This window comes from Neltuma alba, unplaced genomic scaffold (genome assembly GCF_004799145.2).
Source record: "Neltuma alba isolate B1F8T4 unplaced genomic scaffold, ASM479914v2 tig00012727_pilon, whole genome shotgun sequence".
In the NCBI taxonomy this organism is placed as follows: Eukaryota; Viridiplantae; Streptophyta; class Magnoliopsida; order Fabales; family Fabaceae; genus Neltuma; species Neltuma alba.
In genome coordinates, this window is record NW_021637149.1 from 378299 (window position 1) to 399048 (window position 20750).

Genomic DNA, 20750 nt, shown 5'->3' on the forward strand with positions numbered 1-20750 from the left:
CCTGTTTCAAATTTATTTTTATTTTAGTTTTAGTTTTTTAAATTTTAAATTATAAATTTTGGTCTCTCATATTTTTTTATTTAAAATATTAGTTTCTATAATTGAATAAAAATTTAGATTATCTTATTCCTTAAAAAATCAAAATTTATACTTTAAAACTTAAGAAACTAAAACCAAAATAAGAATAAATTAGAGAATCGAAAATTATATTAAATCTTTCTTTATTTTTTCCTTTTGCGGCGGGGGTGCAGGTTTGGCCCTTTCTCTTTTTTTTTTTTTGTGTGTGTAAAATACATGGAAGCGCAAACACTTAACCACAATAACATGATTACAAGCAAGATGGAATCGTAACCTCGTGGAAAATTTTCATGCCACTAAGTTAAAGACATTGAGACAAATTTCACTTTTTCACGATGATGTTGCTAGGTATCAGCAGAAATCCAAGTTTGTATATTAAGAATTTTTATAAGAAGGCTTACATTTTAAATAATTAATAACAATAATCTGTTTTTTTTAAATAAATGCCAATTGGATCATTTTTGTTATTGAGGTTATAAGCTGTAAAATACGTCTCCGTCGTTAATATAAAATTTAATTAATTTATTTTAAAAAATTAGGAAAACTACAATTATATTAAAATATTTATATTTATTATTTTTTCTAAACTAATTTATCACCCTTAGAAACTAATATATAATTTACTAATACGCGTATACATTTAAAAAATATATATATAAGATATGCTATAATAAAATAGTTAAAATTGTTGCGGCATAATTCTCTTTTCAATTGCACCGTGACGATAGTATGCATCCCAATTTGGTCTATCAAGGAATTCTGTGCCCATATCAAAGCCGACTCAAATCCAAGATTGATCAAGTAGAAGTCTGGCAAAAACGGTGACATCATCTCTCTTAATTTTTTTTTTTTCCCGCGTTTGGGGTACAAGGTGAAACTGCAGAAAACAACAAAAGAACGAAATTGCTGTTCAATGAAAGGTCCAAGCGAAATAAAGGGCATAATCTCTGTTCAATGAACAGTCATCGCAGGCTTTGATGGTAGAATTGAGTTGAGTTGAACATTTTACACTTCGAGTCACATTTGAATTGTTAAAAATTGCCTTTCACTTTTGTTGACATACAATACACAGCAGAGGCTGCCGAACTATGCCTTTCGGGACAGCGACTAGCCCCCTCAACTACCATCATGTGAAGATGAATTATGATGAAGCAGTGCCTTGCCGTCATCTTCTTGCCTTTGTTGGGGCTGCTCATCCCCATTTTGATTCTGGACTTCTGAACTACTGGATGGTTTAGCACCAGTGGTAATCAGATTCTTCAACCAAGTACCCTGAAATCTGGGGCTCCCTCCTCTGTTTGAATTGCCCGGGGAGTCTGGATCACTTCTAATATTGTTAGTGACGCCTACGAGGAAACGATATGCTACTTTACTTGCAGATACAATCTCCGTTTTGGCTTGCCGTAGCTGCAATAACCAGTACCGTCACATGATTGAATTCTCCAACATGAGTGCTAGTAAATATTCGGAATATCGTTTCCACTAAACAAGAACAACAAGAAGATCAAAGTAAAAAGACCGAGAGAAGCAGGCCGCAGCCAGTTTTAAGCATATGCACAATAAAAACAAGTCCCCAACAACAAGAACGATGAATGCATTTTCCGATGAAATATCACCCCTTCTATTCGATGCTAATTTACCAAGGTCAAGGCCGAACACGAAAAAATCATTTCTTACCCGCATTGCTGTACTTTCAGCCACCTCCATTGCAGTGTCCCCAGCATTGGCAAATCGATTCGAATATCGTTTCCACTAAACAAGACAACAAGAAGATCAAAGTAAAAAGAACGAGAGAAGCAGCCGCAGCCAGTTTTAAGCATATGCACAATAAAAACAAGTCCCCCAACAACAAGAACGATGAATGCATTTTCCGATGAAATATCACCCCCTTCTATTCGATGCTAATTTACCAAGGTCAAGGCCGAAAAATCATTTCTTACCCGCATTGCTGTACTTTCAGCCACCTCCATTGCAGTGTCCCCAGCATTGGCAAATCGATTGACCCAACCTATCATGAAGACAAGGACACAGCGTGTAAAGCAATGTACAGAATCAATAATCAAATCCCCCATGATGGTGGTTACATGTAGATTTTGATAAGAGTGGTAGGTGACACATTATCTCATTCTTATCCCCACAACATCCATTAATTCCAAACCTCTTTGATAGCTCCAGACCTAGGATCGGTTACTTCTCATACAATTCAAAAACTTCATTCTAGTTCTGCCAAAGCGTATGCCCTCACCCTCTCTTATTGCACTCAACTTGTAACTTCGTCTCCCTCAACTTGCAAGAAAATAGGCAGTTGTAGTGTTCATGTCAACAGTATTGTGTTATTTAATGATTCTCCATGCAGATAAGTGGAATACAAGCACAATACCGAGATCTACAGTTTATACTTTAGCTTAGGCAAGAAAGTCCACTATATCTCATATTACAGCATTAAAAATAGACATCTCACACGGAATTAATGAACAGGGCAGACTTTTTCTACCCAAGAAACTTAAAAAGCAAAACCTTCCACAACACAGATTCGCTGTCATGTGGACATGTGAGCACATCATAGAAATTTAACAGAAACAAATATTACAAGTATGACAAGTCCAAACATAATTGGTACACTAAATAGATGTTTTACCTGGAAGTTTTTGCACTCCAAGACTTTCGCAGAATTCATCACAAAAATGATTGCAGTTCTTGGATAACAGGTCATATGAACTTCCAGGCCACTCCCTGCTGAGTTCTCTTAATATCTGGTTTACCTTGAAAATTGAACAGTTTGTGGTCCCAAGAACAATGGATTCACGATATGAATACATTGGATTCTTACGTGAAGGGCAGCTGAAAACTCCAGTACCTTGCTCACAAAAACCAAATGACCATTCTTCGTCTCCATAAACCTGTAACAGTAGCACAAACAGTCCACAAAATATCAGCACATGACGAAAATGTTGCATGCTATAAATAAATTTTAAAATATTGAGAATTCCCTCGTGAATAGTAAGCAGTCGATATCATGGAGGAAACAATTTCTATTAGGTTCATCACAATATAAAACAGACACTGAAGCTTTCCACACATAATAATTCCCATAAAAGTGCCATACATGTTTTCTGCTTCCTGGTACAAAGCGTGTTACAGAGATTAATTGGACATAAGAATGTACTAATTGAATTCTTAATTACTTAATATCAACGAGCAAGAATATACAATTAGATGTATAGTAGTAACAGCAATAAATGAAAAAGCATTTGCAAAACAAAGCAATAACAAAAACAATCAATATCAATATCATCAACATATCAATCAATACCAATATAAAATATAAAACCTATAACAAAACCACATTATTCACAAATTGTGAAAACTATGACACATTTTTCAGACTCCATGCAATGCACAAGTGGCTATCTAGTTATAACATATATATCTTGGGCTTTGCATTCAATGTAAACAAGTTTCCCGGTGACTATAGCACAAATCACTTGGATATCATATTGTCAAGTTCTGTTAATCACAGAGCTCTCAGGTCCCCCCTACCACACAAGGAAAAGGTAAAAGTACAGCCGCTAACAAAGGATTGAAACAAAAAATGCTCAAATTATCAGTACAGTCACATAACAGACACATGACTCGCCCAAGAACATTTTTAATTTCTTGCATCTAAATCAGGAATCAAGAATCCTACAGGGAAAGAAAAAACCGCAAAACCCGACCAGTGTGAAAAAATTTAACTCAAAAAACCTCACCAAAACCCTAAATCAAATTCCAGTCCCAATTCCCAAACAATAACAACAACAACCTGGCAAATAAACACAGCCATTCATGCTATATATAACTCTATACAACCAAAAGAAATAAAGGATACCTGAACAGCGCTGTGAAATATACCACCGAGACCAATCCCATCCTTGAAGATCTTGTTGATCTGAAGGATGGTGCTGTTTGTCTTCTCCGATCCACTATTGGTCACATCATATACATGCAGAACAACTTCCGTCATCTTCACCAGGAGCCCTAACTTGAGCAGCTTAAACTCTCCCTCTAAACCCTCTCCATCCCCCCTCCTTCCCCCAAGAATTCAATTGAAGGAACAACAAATTCCTCCCCGAACCACCACCTATGTTGTTCTCCTCCTGCAAATGTCGTTTCTTTCCCTGTGAGATTCGGAGTGAGATTATACCTGTAGTTGCAATTTGCTCGTCCAAATCGTCTTCTCTGGCGTTCACGAAACAAAATATTTTATGGATCGAATTTATATTTGAAAAGGAGGGAGGGAATGGGTAGATAAAAGAGAGAAGAGAGACACGAGAGAGGAGAGGACGGGTAGGACCGAAACCGTGAAATGATATGAATTGAAATGGACCGGGGGAAGACGAAATTACAAGGTTGCCCTTGAGAGAACGTTGAAATCACGAGAATGTCCGTGGATTTACAGCTGTCTTCCATGATTGGGAAGGATTTTTTTGGGGGGGGGGGAGTGACGCAAGAGAGTCCAAGACACAGGGAGGGACCCACATCGTGCATTCATTATTGACAAGTACTCAACTGTTTACATAAAAATAACAATGAGTTGCCGATAATCGTGGTTCTCTTTTTCCCCCCTTCAAAAAAGGCGTTCCGGGTGAATTTAAAAAACACTTTTTTTAATATATATTGTTGTTGGAGGTGACATTAAAATTTTTAAGAAAGAAGAAACTCAAAAATGGATGGGCTTTCTGGATTTTTATTAGGAAGCTGATAAACTACATGAGGAATCAGTTTAAACGGAAGCAACTGTCATAAAATCATGTACTACTACTATCTTTCTTTTCAAATGAGAATAAAATACGCATCTTTTTCTTTTTCTTTCCTTTTTTTAACAGTCTCTTTTGTCTGATGTGGCCTTGCCTGCAAAAGTGTCCACAAGGCGCTTCAGAAATATCTCACACACTGGCATATAAAATCATTTTTGTGTTTTATAATTCGGTTGAAAACAAATAGAGATGACATCTTTAAGAAGAAAATCCAGCGAGTAAATTAAATATGTAGAAGCTACCAAACATAGCCTGAAAACAACATAAATTCCTGCTCAATATAAATTGTTAAATGCATTCTCAGATGTTCCGGTAAAAAAAAAAAAAAATTCTCAGATGTTTTTAACAATTACCAATAAATGCTAAATTGAAACAACAAAATATAAGAATAATGACGCACTCTCGCGCGTGCACATATATATATAGTTGCACTGTTCATAAATCTATCAAAAACAAGACTTAGACCATATATGATGCTTGTGACCAACGTTTAATTGATAAAATATTCCTCCGGTGTTAAATATAAGACTCTTTTTGTAATACAAATTACATTATAAAAATAGTCTTATATTTAAGACCGGCGGAGTATTAATTATAGTGTTTTTGTTTACCAAACTAAACTGTTATATAAAACTTAAATATTAGAAAAACTAAACTAAAAATATTTGGAGTCATTACGACATTTTTATTAGGCCTACCAATTTATGGTTCCAGTAATTTATTGGGCTCAGGCCTATTCTAAATAGCACCAAACATCCGTTCATGGGTCCATGTCCAGGAGCATCCAACCCAACCCTGCCTAAAAGATTAGAACGAATTGTCTTTCAAACAGATCAATCTGAAAAATTTTACCCAAAAAAAAAAATCAATCGAAAAATGCATCAAGAAAAATTTTATTTCACAATTTCTCTTTAAAAAATTGATGTGTGTGTGTGTACAAAGCAATGAATCAGATCTGATTTGTAAAAATAAGCAGTCCAAACGCCGAAACGCCGACATGAACGCCGAAAAAGCGGGGTTGGCCAACCTGCTTTACTCGTGCTTGCACTTTATTGGTCTTATCTTCGAAGAATCTCCACTTTTCATTCAGGTGGTCCTTTTTCTATTCTTCATGAAAGAAAACTGGTGTTAAAGAGGCTTCGACCTTTGAGTGCATAAGAAATTCACTCAGCAAGCCCTTCTTTCTCTTTCGGCAAAAGATGGTGAAATAAGTGAATCACATGAAAATATGTGTAGTTCAAGTTTTGATGTCCCAGAAGGGCCCCAGAACTAGAATCATATTTCCATCTGTAGGTATTCCGTTGAATTTGGTTCCTTTGGCTGATCATAAGTCTTTAAAGCCAGAAGATTTTCAGATAATCTCGCCTTACACACATAATGGTCAAAAACAGCATGTAAGAAGGAAGTCAGTGCAGTTTCAAACAATATTTTCTTGTATTATATTAGAATTCTTTATGATTTTAATGCATCAGAACCCCTTCCCGATCCCTGTTCATCTAGTCTCTTTATTTAGCTGAATGAGTATTTTACTCCATAAAGGAGCTAGCAAGACAAGTATATCAAGTTTCAAAAACTTGATCAGGATAAACCAACAGCAAATGAATCTCCGCAGCAGTCCGAGAGCTGTTTATGTCAAAGCAAATATCAACTTGCTGAGGGGTTTATGCACCCTGGATTACTAACCTGAACGAGTGATTCAGAGGACATGCCCCGTCCACAAATAAGAATGAATTGACTCTGAAGCAAGATATAAAATGGAAAATAAAGGGATAAAAGAAACAAACATGAATGCCAAAAAATGTGCATTTCTTTCTGGAATCTGTTTAGCATATATGCCAATGAGAAGAGGAAGAGGGGGAAGAAAGTATTAACTATTAGTCGTCCATACTCCCTAGGCTTCTCATATGGTGCTTAAGGAATACACTTGAGCAGGCTAATGAATTTAACTGCATTAAGGTTCACTTAAGGTTTAACAGTAACACACTTTTTTCAGGTAAAAGGAGAAATATGTGTTACATGTAGAATTTAACCGCATGGTAGATACCTTTATCATAAACAATACACTTATAAATGGATGAGTCAGAACTCATGGCTCATCACAACTTTTACAACTTCAGCTCTACAATACAAAATAGCTTTGTGGTATAAACAAACAAGTGATAAATAGGAGTTAAATAAAATATCGTGACTTTGTTAAGGAACTATTACATGATATATGCCATCATGGTAATTGGTAATTATAATTTTGATGAAAGGAAAAGAATCAAGAAAAAAAGAACAAAGCCTAAGTAATGGTTCAAATTAATACCTCTTCATCTCCATTGTAACAGATCAAGAGGCAATTGCACAGCAAGCAAATGCGCCTGCCTCTCTATCTGCCTTCATTGGTCATTAGTTGAGAAAATACTTCACTAGTACTGATGTCTGAATTACAATTATCATAATATCTCTGTGTTCTCATGTTGTCAGGAGGAGTTCCAGTAACAGTAGCTGTCAAGTCGTTTGTTGGTTCCCTTAATTGACCACCTTCTTGGATCTGAAGTACATATTCCAAATTCCATAACACATCTCCCATAGTTGGCCTGTCAACACCATAGTCAGCCAAACATTTCTCGGCTGTTTCGCCGAATTTCTTCAACGGTTCGGGCTTGATCTGCCCAGCAATATGGGGATCGACAATATGCTCCAGCATGCCCTTCTTCTGCCATTCAAGTGCCCATTCTGCTAAATTCACCTGTTCCCTAGTAAGCTGTGGATCAACAGCAGGTCTGGCACAAAGAACCTCGAAAAGCACAACCCCAAATGAATAAACATCTGATTTATCTGTAAGTTGCTGCCTTCGGAAATACTCAGGATCTAGATAACCAAAACTGCCTTTCACACCAGTACTCACATGGGTCTCATTGAGACATGGACCGGATCTTGAAAGACCAAAATCAGCAACCTTGGCCACATAATTTTCATCAAGCAATATGTTGGTTGATTTAATGTCACGGTGGATGATTCCCTGTGCAAAACCAGTGTGAAGATAGTGAAGACCTCTAGCTGCACCAATGCATATTTCGAGACGCTGCTTCCAAGACAAAGGAGGTAGTCCTGAGCCATACAAATGCTTTTTAAGCGGTCCTTTTTCAACATACTCGTAGACAAGTATCATCTCTGAATTTTCTTCACAAAAACCAACAAGTGAAACAAGATGACGATGGCGAATTTTGGATAGAACTGCTATTTCAGTCTGGAACTCTGGAAGGCCCTGCCTGGACCCAGGCATTCCTCTCTTGACCGCAACCTTAACATTTTCTTTGAGCGTCCCTTTGTAAACCATACCAAACCCACCAGATCCTATAATCAGATTTCTATCAAAATTGTTAGTTGCTGCTTGTATATCAGCAAAAGGGACTTTCAAGCCTAAATATCCATGAGAACCTGGAGATGCAAGAGCTTCAGACAGTCGACTAAGTGAGCTCCCTCCAAACATTCGTAAAGGTGTCCACCCTACACTTTCTGCTGTCTTTTGTCTAGGTTTCCTCTTCCTGCACATAAAAGCAAGAAGAAGACCAAAAACTGCCAAAAGTAGTACAACTCCTCCAACAAGAGAGCCCACCAATACCCATAATGTTTTTCTTTTGTGGACAACATGTGAATCCATAACATTGACCATCTTCATGATCTCTGCGCCATTCAAAATGGCATTCATCCGAATCAAACTGTTCAGATCAGAAGGACCAACACTTATTTCAATAAAACCTGAATCATCAGAATCTGCGACAAAATCCACATAGAATGGAGATGCAAGAACATGGACAGCAAGAGTTGAGAGGTCAAGATCCTTGTACGCAGAGTAGCCATTAAGATACACATCAAAGTACAGCAAGTTCAACGCAGAGCTAACAATATCACAGAAATGCAACCGAACCAAGTGCCGAACACCGCCACCACCCGCCGGAGCCACCTGAAATTTCCAAGTTATATTGAACCTGGAAGCCAGACTTGAGTTTTCCCGATTCATCTCCTGGGCAGTCATATAAACATGATCAGGAGCGATCTCTGGGCTTGCACTTCCGTTCTGATAATTTGGTGTATGGGTGCTCGCCACACGCTTAGCTGCTTCCTTAAACACCAAATAATCATCATCAGGAATCCAAGTCCTCCAGAGGGTGTCATTGAAAGGAGTTATTTTCGAGCCACCAACATTAATTCTGTAAACTGTCTCTAAAACTTGACTTGAAAGGTTGCTGTACTCTTCAACTCCAGAAGAGCCCACTAACCTGGCCCCATAATCCAGAATGAAGTCCACAGGAGCTGTAAATACCTCCAGAGCATTGACAAACCCAAAAGCTGAATCACCCACAGGTTCAAACTCTATTTCGAGCAGATTTGATTCTATCTTCAGTATATACTCCTTAATCAACGTTCCATTACGCAACTGAAACGCTTTCAGAAGTGTATTTCCACCAACCAGAACACTAAACTTGGCGGATTTTAAATCAAAACCTTGAGCTGAAAAAGGCGAGAAATGAAAACGTACCAAATGGGTACCGTTACTCTTCAAATGGAACTTGTAGCTCCCCGCGCTCGTGAAAACTCTCGCCGTGTTATACAAAGTGGAAGAATTCGGAGGTGAATTTCGGTTTACAAGCGTAATAGAGTTACCCGCCGCAAGAAAATCCGAACCGGGTTTCGTGGAATCGCCCGTGAAGATTCGGTTGAAGAGTGATGCATTGGCATGTGATCCACAGTTGAGTAGATAATTATCCACAGGAGTGAAAGAAAACGAGGAGGGAATAAGGAAAACAAGAAGTATTAAAGGTAGAGCAAACATTTGAGGCGCCATGGAAAGAAAGTTTCGGACTCTGGAGTATCAAGATGAAGAAGAGCTCACATGGAAGAGTAAGAAACCCCGGGGGGGTTCAAAACGAGTATAAAGAAGACAAAAGGGTGACAGGAACTTGACTCTCGGTAAAGATTTGAGCAGAAAGAATCAAGGAAGGAAAGATGGTACTGAATTTTGGACGCAGAAGTCAAAAGGGGTTGCTCTCTGTTTCCATTTTTTTTATGCAACTCCCAGAGGCTGTAAATTTTGGTCGTTTCAGAGATATAAGGACGCCTATCGATTTTCTCTACAAATTCAATTGTAACTTGAATTGAGATGGGTTCGGTTTCTAGATTTGCTGGTCCTTTGTGTGGTATTAAAATATGGATAGGAAAAGAGGGAAGAGGTTTTTGTCAACACCAAACACCATACTTTTTACAAACGTTAGACATATTATTAATATATGATGTGATTTGTTGCTTCACAGGAGGTTACTTAAACTGAAATTTAATTATACACTTAGCTTTATTTCTTGATTAATCTTTTGCTTCAGTTTCTTTGCAATAGATTGACACGGATCTCTATGCATTGGCAGTTTCTTTTGTCAAACTCAAATACAAGTATACAATAATACTCCTCCGATCCTTAATATAGGACTCAATTCTTGAGTTGGTTTTGGTCCTAAATATAAGACTCATTTTTCATATTTATCAATTTTCTCTAAATTATCCCTATAGATACTCCCTCAATTATAATCAAGTAGAAGAAGGATATGGGTATTAAGAAAGATGATTATGATGTTTTAGGAAAAATGTGTCACTTTTTTTATAATTAACTAACTTACCTAACTTCCTTAATCTAATCAAATTAGTTAAATGAGTCTTATATTAAGGACCGGAGGAGTACAATTATATATGATAGCACAACTTGTCAAAATTCCATTAAGAATTTTATGTTGGAAAAAAAAATTACATTTTTATCAAGGAAGAACGATTTCACGTGCTATCAGATACGCTAATCTCCACTAAACAAAACAAAAGGAAACACTGGTCTTGATGCGTCTGTGATTTGACACGCAATAAATGCATATATTATTGACAACACTGATCTAGTTAAGTATTATCTTTTGTTCTAATCATAACACCTTATTTATAAACTATAAAAGAGATGTTATAATTAAAATTTAAAGATAGCCTAACTTAGGTTTTTATATATACACTTCAATAGTTTAGTGCAGAGTTAATTTAACTGTTTAAAATTTAAAAAAGTAGTCTTTATTAACATAATCACGTTATGACATCTACCCATGCTTTCATTGTATACATGATGTCAGATGATAATAATGATTTATATTTAAACTTAAACAATGCTTTTTCATCCATTGAATTTGGACTTTTAAACTTACGTAAAAGAGAATTAAACATTCAATTCAATTAACATTGCTTAGCATGTTCATGTATTCTTGATTTCTTTCATATGCATAAATTTCATGTTGTATTGTTGATAAATATGATAAATATTAATATGCAAGATTGGCATGTATAATCTGAAAAAGTGTTTTGCATATAAAATAGGTAGATGGGGAGCTTTAGAGTAGAAGTAGATTGTTGTTACCACGTGGTCATGGGTTCAAATCTTAAAAATACCATATCTTTTTATTAACTGTAATCCTATTTACCAGTACATTTAAAATCATTTATAAGTACGTTTCATATAAGTTTAAATAAAACTTTCCTCACATATTTATCCCGTATTTCATACATCATAATTAAAAAACTGTTTATAAACAATTCCAAATAGTTTTTTGTGTGTATCTATCCATTGGCAGACTCCCCCTGCACATTGGATGGCCTTGTTTTTAAATAGAATAGATGCATTTTAAGGTCAGATGACGAAGTTGGGGTGGTGGTGGTGGTGGTGAAATTGAGGTTAGTCTAAAAGGCAATGATAAATGTGGGAAGAGACTAGAGAGTGTGATTTGGTTGGCATAGAGTTTGATTAGTAGTGGATACCATCAAAGTATTTACCGGCTTTCATTACTTGCATCTGCCTACCTTCTCATCACTTTCTCATTACTGCCACTTCCACGCACACCGCTCTCCTTTTCTCCTCCGTTGATGAGTAGCCTCCTTTTCTTTTCTTTTCAATCTCACTCACATTGAAAATTTAACCTCACCTAATCAGACCGACTCTTCCCCATCATCAATTACGTGTCTTCTTCTTCTTTTGTTTAATATACATCTTAATGTTCTGATAAACTTTACTCACTCTAATTCTTATTATAACACCCTCATAATCACCCAATAAAAGCCAAAAAAAAAAAAGAAAGATCAAGCCCTTAATTTTATCATGTTTAACAGTGCCATAAATTAAATCTTATAGATAATGAGGTTTTAAATATCAACAGTCTTAGAAAAATGTAATTAATGTTCTACTTAATAACTTGTAATAAAGACTACTATTTATTTCTTTTAAAACTTGTCTTCTTAAATATTATTATAATAATAATAACAGCAGCAGAAAAGAGTAATATAAAAATAAACAGTTTTGAATAGAGTACCGACAACAAAAAGTAAGGAGGGGGAAATAGATGAGTTACTTTGGTTTTCAGTCAAGAATCGACCACATAGGGTGTGTTTGGATGAAACCAAACCGTGGTTTGGAAAAGTGATTCTGGAGAATAGATTCTGGAAAAAATAGATTCTGTGAAGAATAGATTTTGTAAAAAAGTGATTCTGAGAAGTGAGAGTGTTTGGATAGTTGTTATCAGAAGCACTTTTTATATATACAAATTACTAAAAAAAAGACATAAGTTAATATGATAATTACAGAAAAAATAGATTTTATGATATATTTTAATTTGAAGAAATAAAATTGTTAATAATATGTTTTTTACCAACATAATTAATAATACATAAGATAATATAATTAATAAATAATTAATGTCTATATATATTTATAAAATATAAGATTAAATATATTTATAAAAAAATATGTTTATAAAAAAAATAACAAGATACATATCATATAGGCCCTCACACTCTCCCTTTTTTCTCCAAAAGCAAAAAATTTTGCTTTTTCCAAAACCATGGTTTTGGTTTTTGGAGAGGCTGTTTGGGTAGCATTTTCCCCAAACCATGGTTTGGGTCCCCAAACCATGGTTTTGGGGTGCTATCCAAACAGAGCCATAGTCATTACCTGAGACGGAGATGGCTGAGAACTAAAGTGAAGAAGTCAAGAACTGCGTCCCAGTCCATGAAGTTATTACTACCATCGATATTGATATGGATTCCATTGAATATATTAAAACATAATCATGTGATAGAATATTATTTCGGGAAAGTGTTTCCCCCGTTAATACCACTGAATAGAAAAATATTTTGGATTGTATTTATTGAAAAATGATAGTGCACCGACCGAAACGCAGCAGTAGTAAAATGGCAAAAGCTAAATTCATCGACAATGTAACGTGGTAAACTTTAAACCCTAATATCTACGATAGAGGCAAGAGAGTTACGTACAGATAGTTCACTATAAATACACCACCTCATGTCCTTCTTTTTTTTTTTCACCAGACCTCATGTCCTTAATATAAAAATTATTTGACTAAGTTGAATAGATTAATAAAATTAGTTAAACTAGTTATTTGTAATAAATAGATATTATTTTTTTTAAAATATCATTGCTGATCAAGTATACTGACTAGAACTACCTTTATTACAAAGACTACCCTAAAAAAATGAATAAATATGAAAGACAAAGTGAATTGAGATATTATATTTAATCAAAATAAAAATCAAGCAAGTTTTTATATTAAAGATCGAAGATAGTATATGATATCCAGTTTATTTATTTATTTATTTCTATTGGTTCTAATTTTTAATTTACTTTATCTCTTTCTCGCAACATATGCTGTTTTTTTCTACTTTCTATGTTAGCTTAGTAGTATATTGGAAGATTTTAAATTTTTCTCTTCACAAATAATATTCTATTTATAAGATTTTTTATAATTTATGAATAAAATTTTATAATTAGCCCTGAATATTTAGTATATGACTCACGCTACAGACGGTTGCAAGACGGGCAGAACGCGTACGATTTGAATTTCGGGGTTCATTTCTGTTCACCATCCTTTCTCCCTCGGGATCACCATTGAGACAAGAAAGCGTGTACTTTTCTTCGCATGGTATTCTAACAAATTTCTCCCTTCTACTCCCCCCCCTTACAAAAATTCATTTTCATTATTTAATTTTATATAATTTAATTTCTTAATTTTAATCCTAATACAATTAATTAATTTATTGATACTAAAATCTTACATATTGACTCTCAGTGTTAATATTTGGTATTTCATTGACTATCCTGTAGGATGCAGAAAGATTAATTAGTAGCCATTTGATGAACAGAGAATCCAATTATATTCTCTCTGCTTTAATCTGGTTTATCTCGACGGTCCCTTTAAATAAAGAAGAAAAAATATAGCTCTTTTAAGAATTACATGCCGACTTATATTACATGTCAATTTCAGACGCCCTTTTTTTATATATTTTATGCTGCCAACTCATCTGTTATTGACATAATCTTAACTTGAATCATTAACTTGTACTTTAATTAATTAATTTAATAAATTAAATTTTAAACACGATAATTCAAACCTTGTAAAAGGGACATAAATCGTTCAATTGAAACAGATATCAGATGGAACACTGCCAGCTTTCCCCACCTAGTAAGTCACTCAATCTCCATTCAGGACCTCACGCTAGGCCATTATAATACTACCTTTAGTCCCGTTCTTAACATAAGAATTACTCAATTAATTTAAATAAATTAAAAAAATTTTAAATTAATTATTCATAAGAAAAATATATATATCGATTTTTTTAACTATCATTTCTAATCATGTACATTATTGGAGCTACCTTGATAAAAATCTCTTTACTAATTATAATTAATAGGGATATTTAGAAAAAATATATAAATTTGAAAAAAGTATATTAAGATATTATATTTATAACTAAAATAAATCATTTGTCTAACTTGTTTCTTTCTTTCTTTTTTCCAAAATATTTGTCTAACTCTTATATCTAGTACAGAATATACAATGCGTCTATCTATATTTGCGACCATAAAAGGGATGTGATGCTAACCTCTCAATCCTTATCTTCCAGAATATATTGATGCTTCTGTCCCGTGCGGTGCTTCCACTTCATAAAGCCATATTTGTAGTGCATGCCAGCTTCATCCAATCATCCCCCTTCATTTCATGTGTGCTTTGGCAATTAGCTGTATGTATAACATGTTGCAGATAAATGCCATTTATTCAAAATTAATCAATATTATAAATAATAAATTTGGTTGTGCTGGAACAAAAGGCTACTTGTATTACTCAGTCAAGCTTTACAGTCCAAGCGTTGTGAAGCAAGAAATTCATATTTTAGCAGATAAATTATATGGTGTTGTATAGGAGAACTCTCACTAAAATATAAATTACTCATCCCATCTTAAATATAAAACTTAATTATTGAGTTGATTTTAATCCTAAATATAAGACCTATTTATCATATTTATTATTTTTTCCTAAATTACCCTCATTGTACTCTCTCAGTTATAATCAAATAAGTGAGGGGAGAAGGATATTAAGAGAGATGATCACAGTGTTTTAAAAAAAATATTTTATATTTCTTATAATTAACTAACTTATCAAACCTTCTTAATCTTTTTTTTTTACCAGACCAAACTTTCTTAATCTAATCAAATTAATTAAATAGGTCTTATATTAAGGATTATAAAGGTATTAAATTTATATATCTGTGCGAATATATAAAATTACGTACATAAAAATCTACCAAGTACTTCATGTTATTTACAAAAACTGTCACTTTAAAAATTTCAATGAAACATTATTTTCTTTACTGTTACATTATTTACGGACGAAGGTATTAGATTTGGTAGGTAGACTATTCAATGCATCTATTGTGTATTTGGGAGAGTATTTAATTAAGTCGACGCTATTTTGTAAGATATTATTAAACTTCACAAATGGTTCTTTTGTCTTTGAGAACAAATGGAAAATGAGGGAGTACTTACTTTAGGTATGTATTTATTCATTATTAAATTATATTATTATTATTAATAAGTTCATTTATCATATTGAGGAATTTGCCATAATTTTTTGGGTGGCGGTGGTTGCTTTTTAAATTGGGACTAGTCAGTGGAATTCATGACACTGTGACGGATGTCACAAGAAATGGGTCTTTTCACCGATAAATAGTACACACCGCCAAGTTAATCTAATCTATCTGTTTTTTTAAAAAAAATGTTAGATATAATTTTCATATACTATAATTATGCTTTTCTCACCCCTTCATGTGTTTATATGGCGGGGAACTTCGATTTATGCTTCTAATCATTTTTTGTTGGTTAAGTTATGCTTTTATTAATTATAGTTCTTGTCAAGATCACAAACTCAGAGCTTCTTTTTTTTTTTTTTGTTGAATCAGAGAAATATTTAATTTTGTTTGACGAAAAAGAAATACTTAAATTTGTTTGTGTGTAATAAATAAAATAAGTGCTTGTTGGTTTCTAAATGAACTGTTAAGGATAGTGCGCAACGAGAAAAGTGGAGTTCATAACAGTGAATCATGTCACATGGCATAGTGGTGGCCACCATCCATATATGCCCACCATAGTCCATAGATACGTGGTAGTAGATTGTTTCTTTAGATTTTATTCTCTGTTTTTTAATTAAAATATACAGGCTATTCATATATAGGCCCTTGTTATTCTTTTATCCTTTCACCATTTTTACAAATAGAAGTTAAACAATAATTAATTTGAAAATAATAATTATTATGTTTGATTATTTGTAATATTGTATTATAACTATCCCTTGTGAAAACTACTTAATATGAAAGACCAACAATAGGGATGATTTAAAAAGTTTATGATAAATTTGAAATCGAAGATAAAATAGTAAATTGATATCTTATATTTAAAATTGGATATAGAGTATCACAGCGTAAAAGATATTTCGTACAGATAATTTTTTTAAATTTTTATTCTGTCCTCTATTATGTGAACAAAAAAAGCTGATGACGTATTTTTTATCAAGAGATGCGATCACCATGTACCTCAACACTCCCTAAGATGAGTAAGGGCCAAAATATTGAAAGTTGACAGTTTTGTTTTCTTCCACTATAGTGGCTAGCTGTGTATGGTTTGTTGTCTACTAACAGTATGACTTCATGTGCGTATTGTATTTTTATATTCATTTGGATATTGGGCGATTCATGTCACTTTCTATATGTGAAGTAGTAGTGATCTGGAGGAGGCCAGGCCAATTGGGCACGGTTGCTTCAAATATATAATTTTCCTTCCATTTTATCAGACAATATTTGACAAGATGTCTATCTGTAATAGTGATTATATTTATGATTTGTTCTGTTCATTCATAATGACTAGCAGTAAATATTAAACATCTCATATTTCATCTTTTTCTTTCTTGCGGGCGTACAACATCTCATATCTCCAACGTGTGTGGGCGCGCTGATTGAGGCGAAAATGATCCTCGAATGAAAAGGTAGGTAACAAACCTAACACAATCATTTTATTGAGAAAAAGACTACAGAAACTCAAATGGGCCCAAAGGTTTTTTTTTTAAAAAACAAAACCTTTTTTCGGTTAGTTAATTCATCACAAAGACTATTCAAAGTTTTGGATTCATAGAAATATAACCAGCTTGATTCAATGTCTCTATAATTACCAACAAGAATGAGAGTTCATCCAACTGCTAAAAAGTCAACTTATAACCTATAATGTTATGAGTTCAAATTCTCCTGCCAATATAAAGTACTTGTTGAGCGATCTATAAGTATCTCTGCAAACATTCTTTGAGCTTGAAGGCGTGCCTTAGTTTTGGTGAACTCCCGAAACCCAACTTACACAAATTTTCTTGTAACAAAAAAATGTCTCTATAATTTTGTTATCGAGAAAAGATGATTAGAGATAACATGTCATTAGTCTAATAACGATATTTGATGATAATAGAGATTTTGATCAATATTGGTTATAGTTCTATGGATGAAAACTGTTTTCCCAGTCAGGAATCATCATTCAGACCCACAAACTAGATTTGATCTATTTAACTAAATGGAATGTAAAAAAACCAAAATTGCTGTATATAAATGAATTAGACAGCTGTGCAAGATACAACTTGGTGATGATCCAATGGGGCAATGATATTGTTGGATTGACCGTCCTATCTCCTTCGTAGGCCTCCTACAACTTTTTGGGCTGCTTTCCCCGCATTTAGCCCAGCCCATCCAAAACCAGAGAAAAAAAAGATTACACACGCTAAAAAGAGAGATTAATAAAAATAAAAATTGATGACCCCTGTTTTAGGTGGGACGCCGAAGGAGGACCGAGGGGTTGGCGGCTGACTGGGGGGCGGGGGCTTTTGGATGCAGCGCGGGTAGCCGGCGACTGAGAGTTACTGGAGAAGACGGAATCGTAGCCCGCGGAAACAGCGGTTTTGGTGGTGAGGGGGCCCAAACAATTTTGGCTAGGGCCTTCATTTGGGTGAGAACGACGAGGTGAACTCAAGGGTGCGGGAGTTCGGTGCCACAACGAGGCCGTGAGCTGAGACCTGATGAAGAAGAGCGAATCGACGCCGGTGGTGACAGCGGTGAGGGAGGCAATAGAAAACTGGTAGTTTTGAGTGCGTTGGAGGGTGAAATTTTCGCCTTTAAGTTTTGGCTGCCATCCACTTAAATCTTTCTTTTCTTACCACCTTTCAATGGTGCGATTGGAGTTGTTCTCTTTGGCTATTACATCCGTGTGGAGCAAAGATTTTCGTTTGAGTTTGAGTTTGAGGGGACAATTTGCTGATGTTCGACTTGGCAAATCTTTTATGCTTCTTCTTTGCAAATAATTTTTCAGTCTCTGAAAATGTTGAGCATAATTAAGTTCTCTTTATCAATCTGTTTAAATATCTCAATGCTCAACTTCTTCTGGGTAAATTCGGTTCATGTGCCTCTTAATCAACCTGTTCTGCTTCTTCACTGGTGGCTGCGTAAATCTGTCTCCTCCTCCCTTCCTAGACCGAGCTTCCCCTACCTCTAGCAGGAAATATCTCTCCTCCGTTTGAAGGAAGCACTTCCTTCCCTCACTGCTGCACTGTCCTCTCCCTTTATGTACCCAAACGCGCGATCAGGGGGAGAGGAGACTGATTTCCACTCCCCCTGCAAAAATCTCGCCCAACCAAAGGGGTCCTTAGTGAAAAGTGATGACGAAATGCATAGTACATACAATTGGCTATTTATGTTAACTCCATCTAAGTGTGTCCATGACTACATTGAGCTAGTTGTTTTTAATTTTTTCAAGTGTGGTCTCGCTAAAGCTAGTTACAATGAATTGTTTGCATGTAGGGTGATGCAAAGTTGACGTCTTAGAGTATTGGAAGAAACCTTACTGCAAACGTCTTGTCATGGTATGTTCTATGTCTAATATCTTGCTCTACTTACATGCTTATTTTTGTTCCATTTAAACTTCTTAGCTTTAGGAATCTGGACCTGCTGTCAAGAGCTTTTTTTAGAAATTACTTTGGAAACAATCTTAAACTTCTGGAATCCTTGAGTTTTCCAACTGGTTGATAGAAACTTGAGGAACTGATGTGGTGCATTCTATCGTTTTCCATGTCATCATCTCATTATTGGGCACATCATTTGGTGGAATGACTGAGTGCAGGATCCCAATGGTTATGTGGATGATAAAAGTGAAAGCAGATTGTATATCGGGAACCTTGATCTTAGAATAACAGAGTAAGTACCTACTAATATCGCTGTGAGACATGATTTTTTGCCCCTGTTTTCATGCACATTCTTATTTCTCTCCCTTCATCCTTCCCAGAGCAGCTCTTATAAAGATGTTTTCTCCATATGGGAAGATTGTATCTGAGGATTTCTTATGGCACACTCGCGGCCCCAAGCGTGGGGAGCCCCGTGGCTTTGCTTTTATCCAGTATAGCTCAAGAGAGGTAATTGGACTGTGTATTTTAGTCGTTGTGCTTTTCAAGCAATCCCTGATTTTCCTTATTAAAGTGAGTATGCAGGAAGCAGAACTGGCCAAGGAGAAAATGCATGGGAAGTTAGCTTGTGGCCGGCCACTGGTTGTTCGGCTTGCGAGTGAGAAGTGCCTGTTAGAAACAGCCAATAACTCATCAAAAGTCACGGGAGAAGGGCACAAGATACACCTTACCGGTAATGGCATGGGACAGACAAGTCGCAGTGCAAAAATAGCTGCAATAAAGAACAAATTGAAATCAATAGAGGAGGAGAGCTCTAGGCCAAAGAAGCAGAAGCTAACTGATGATGTATCTTGAAGCAAATGTGTCAGTGAACTTTGTATAACCAGGGATTTGATTCAATGACTTGAAAAATATCAATGGGCTATGTGCCTGAATCTGCATATGGTCGACTCTTGTTAAGCCACCAATATATGCGACTCAGCTTTTTCTCTGTTTTCCGGTCATGACTTGGCTTTACTATTATCCAAAGGCTAGGGTATATCTTTACGTGATATGAAATTCTTTGATGAGAAATGGTATGATCGCATGTGAATTTCGGCAATAATAAAGGGGGCTGACTACTAGCTTACTGAAAAAAATTTTGTAGGCAAAAAATTCTGTCACATCGAACTGGCTCCAGATGCATGGTTGTTCCTCTGCTAATCCGCTGTCTGCATGAAGTCCTTGTGATACTGGACGGTCCCCTTGCTCCGTGCATAGTCTCATATTTTGCGCACCCGAGGATCTCCGGGGTCTTGTACAGCGATTTGTTATTCGATATCTGCTCCTTAATATAAGAATTAATTTGATTCAATTCGGTTTTAAAGACAAGATATCAATTTACTTTGTTTCTACGTTTATCCATTGTTTTTTTAAGATGGTCTTTATAATAGTTGTATATGTTAAATATTTCATAAAATAATAGTTTTAGTTAATACATATTATTAGTAAGGTTTTTTAAAAAAAAGACAACACATATTTATTATAAATAACTAATTTA

General features: G+C 35.0%; 3 protein-coding genes across 6 annotated transcripts; 1 reads left to right on the forward strand and 2 right to left on the reverse strand.

Moving 5' to 3' along the window:
• Positions 1–1010: 1010 nt before the first annotated feature.
• Positions 1011–4390, reverse strand: LOC114730262 (deSI-like protein At4g17486). Its single transcript, XM_028917306.1, has 4 exons — positions 3947–4390; positions 2717–2978; positions 2019–2086; positions 1011–1485 (listed from the first exon to the last, which is right to left on the reverse strand). The coding sequence occupies exons 1-4, from the start codon at positions 4079–4081 to the stop codon at positions 1195–1197; spliced, it is 756 nt and encodes a 251-aa protein (XP_028773139.1). The 5' UTR covers positions 4082–4390; the 3' UTR covers positions 1011–1194.
• A 1129-nt stretch (positions 4391–5519) lies between these two features.
• LOC114730350 (probable receptor-like protein kinase At5g24010) lies at positions 5520–9966 on the reverse strand. The gene is made up of 3 exons (XM_028917405.1): positions 7183–9966; positions 5902–5981; positions 5520–5712 (listed from the first exon to the last, which is right to left on the reverse strand). Exon 1 carries the CDS (start codon positions 9706–9708, stop codon positions 7246–7248), a length of 2463 nt encoding a protein of 820 aa, XP_028773238.1. The 5' UTR covers positions 9709–9966; the 3' UTR covers positions 5520–5712; positions 5902–5981; positions 7183–7245.
• Positions 9967–18312: 8346 nt separating this feature from the next.
• LOC114730354 (probable RNA-binding protein 18) lies at positions 18313–20262 on the forward strand. Of its 4 annotated transcripts, XM_028917410.1 has the most exons (5): positions 18313–18435; positions 19113–19174; positions 19432–19505; positions 19594–19720; positions 19796–20262. In XM_028917410.1, exons 2-5 carry the CDS (start codon positions 19172–19174, stop codon positions 20063–20065), a joined length of 474 nt encoding a protein of 157 aa, XP_028773243.1. In that variant the 5' UTR covers positions 18313–18435; positions 19113–19171; the 3' UTR covers positions 20066–20262. The 4 variants fall into 4 exon arrangements, with proteins under 4 accessions (XP_028773243.1, XP_028773245.1, XP_028773244.1 ...); XM_028917412.1 differs by lacking the exons at positions 18313–18435; positions 19432–19505 and having other exon boundaries at positions 19153–19174; positions 19599–19720; XM_028917411.1 differs by lacking the exons at positions 18313–18435; positions 19113–19174 and having other exon boundaries at positions 19461–19505; positions 19599–19720.
• The last annotated feature ends 488 nt before the right edge of the window (positions 20263–20750 follow it).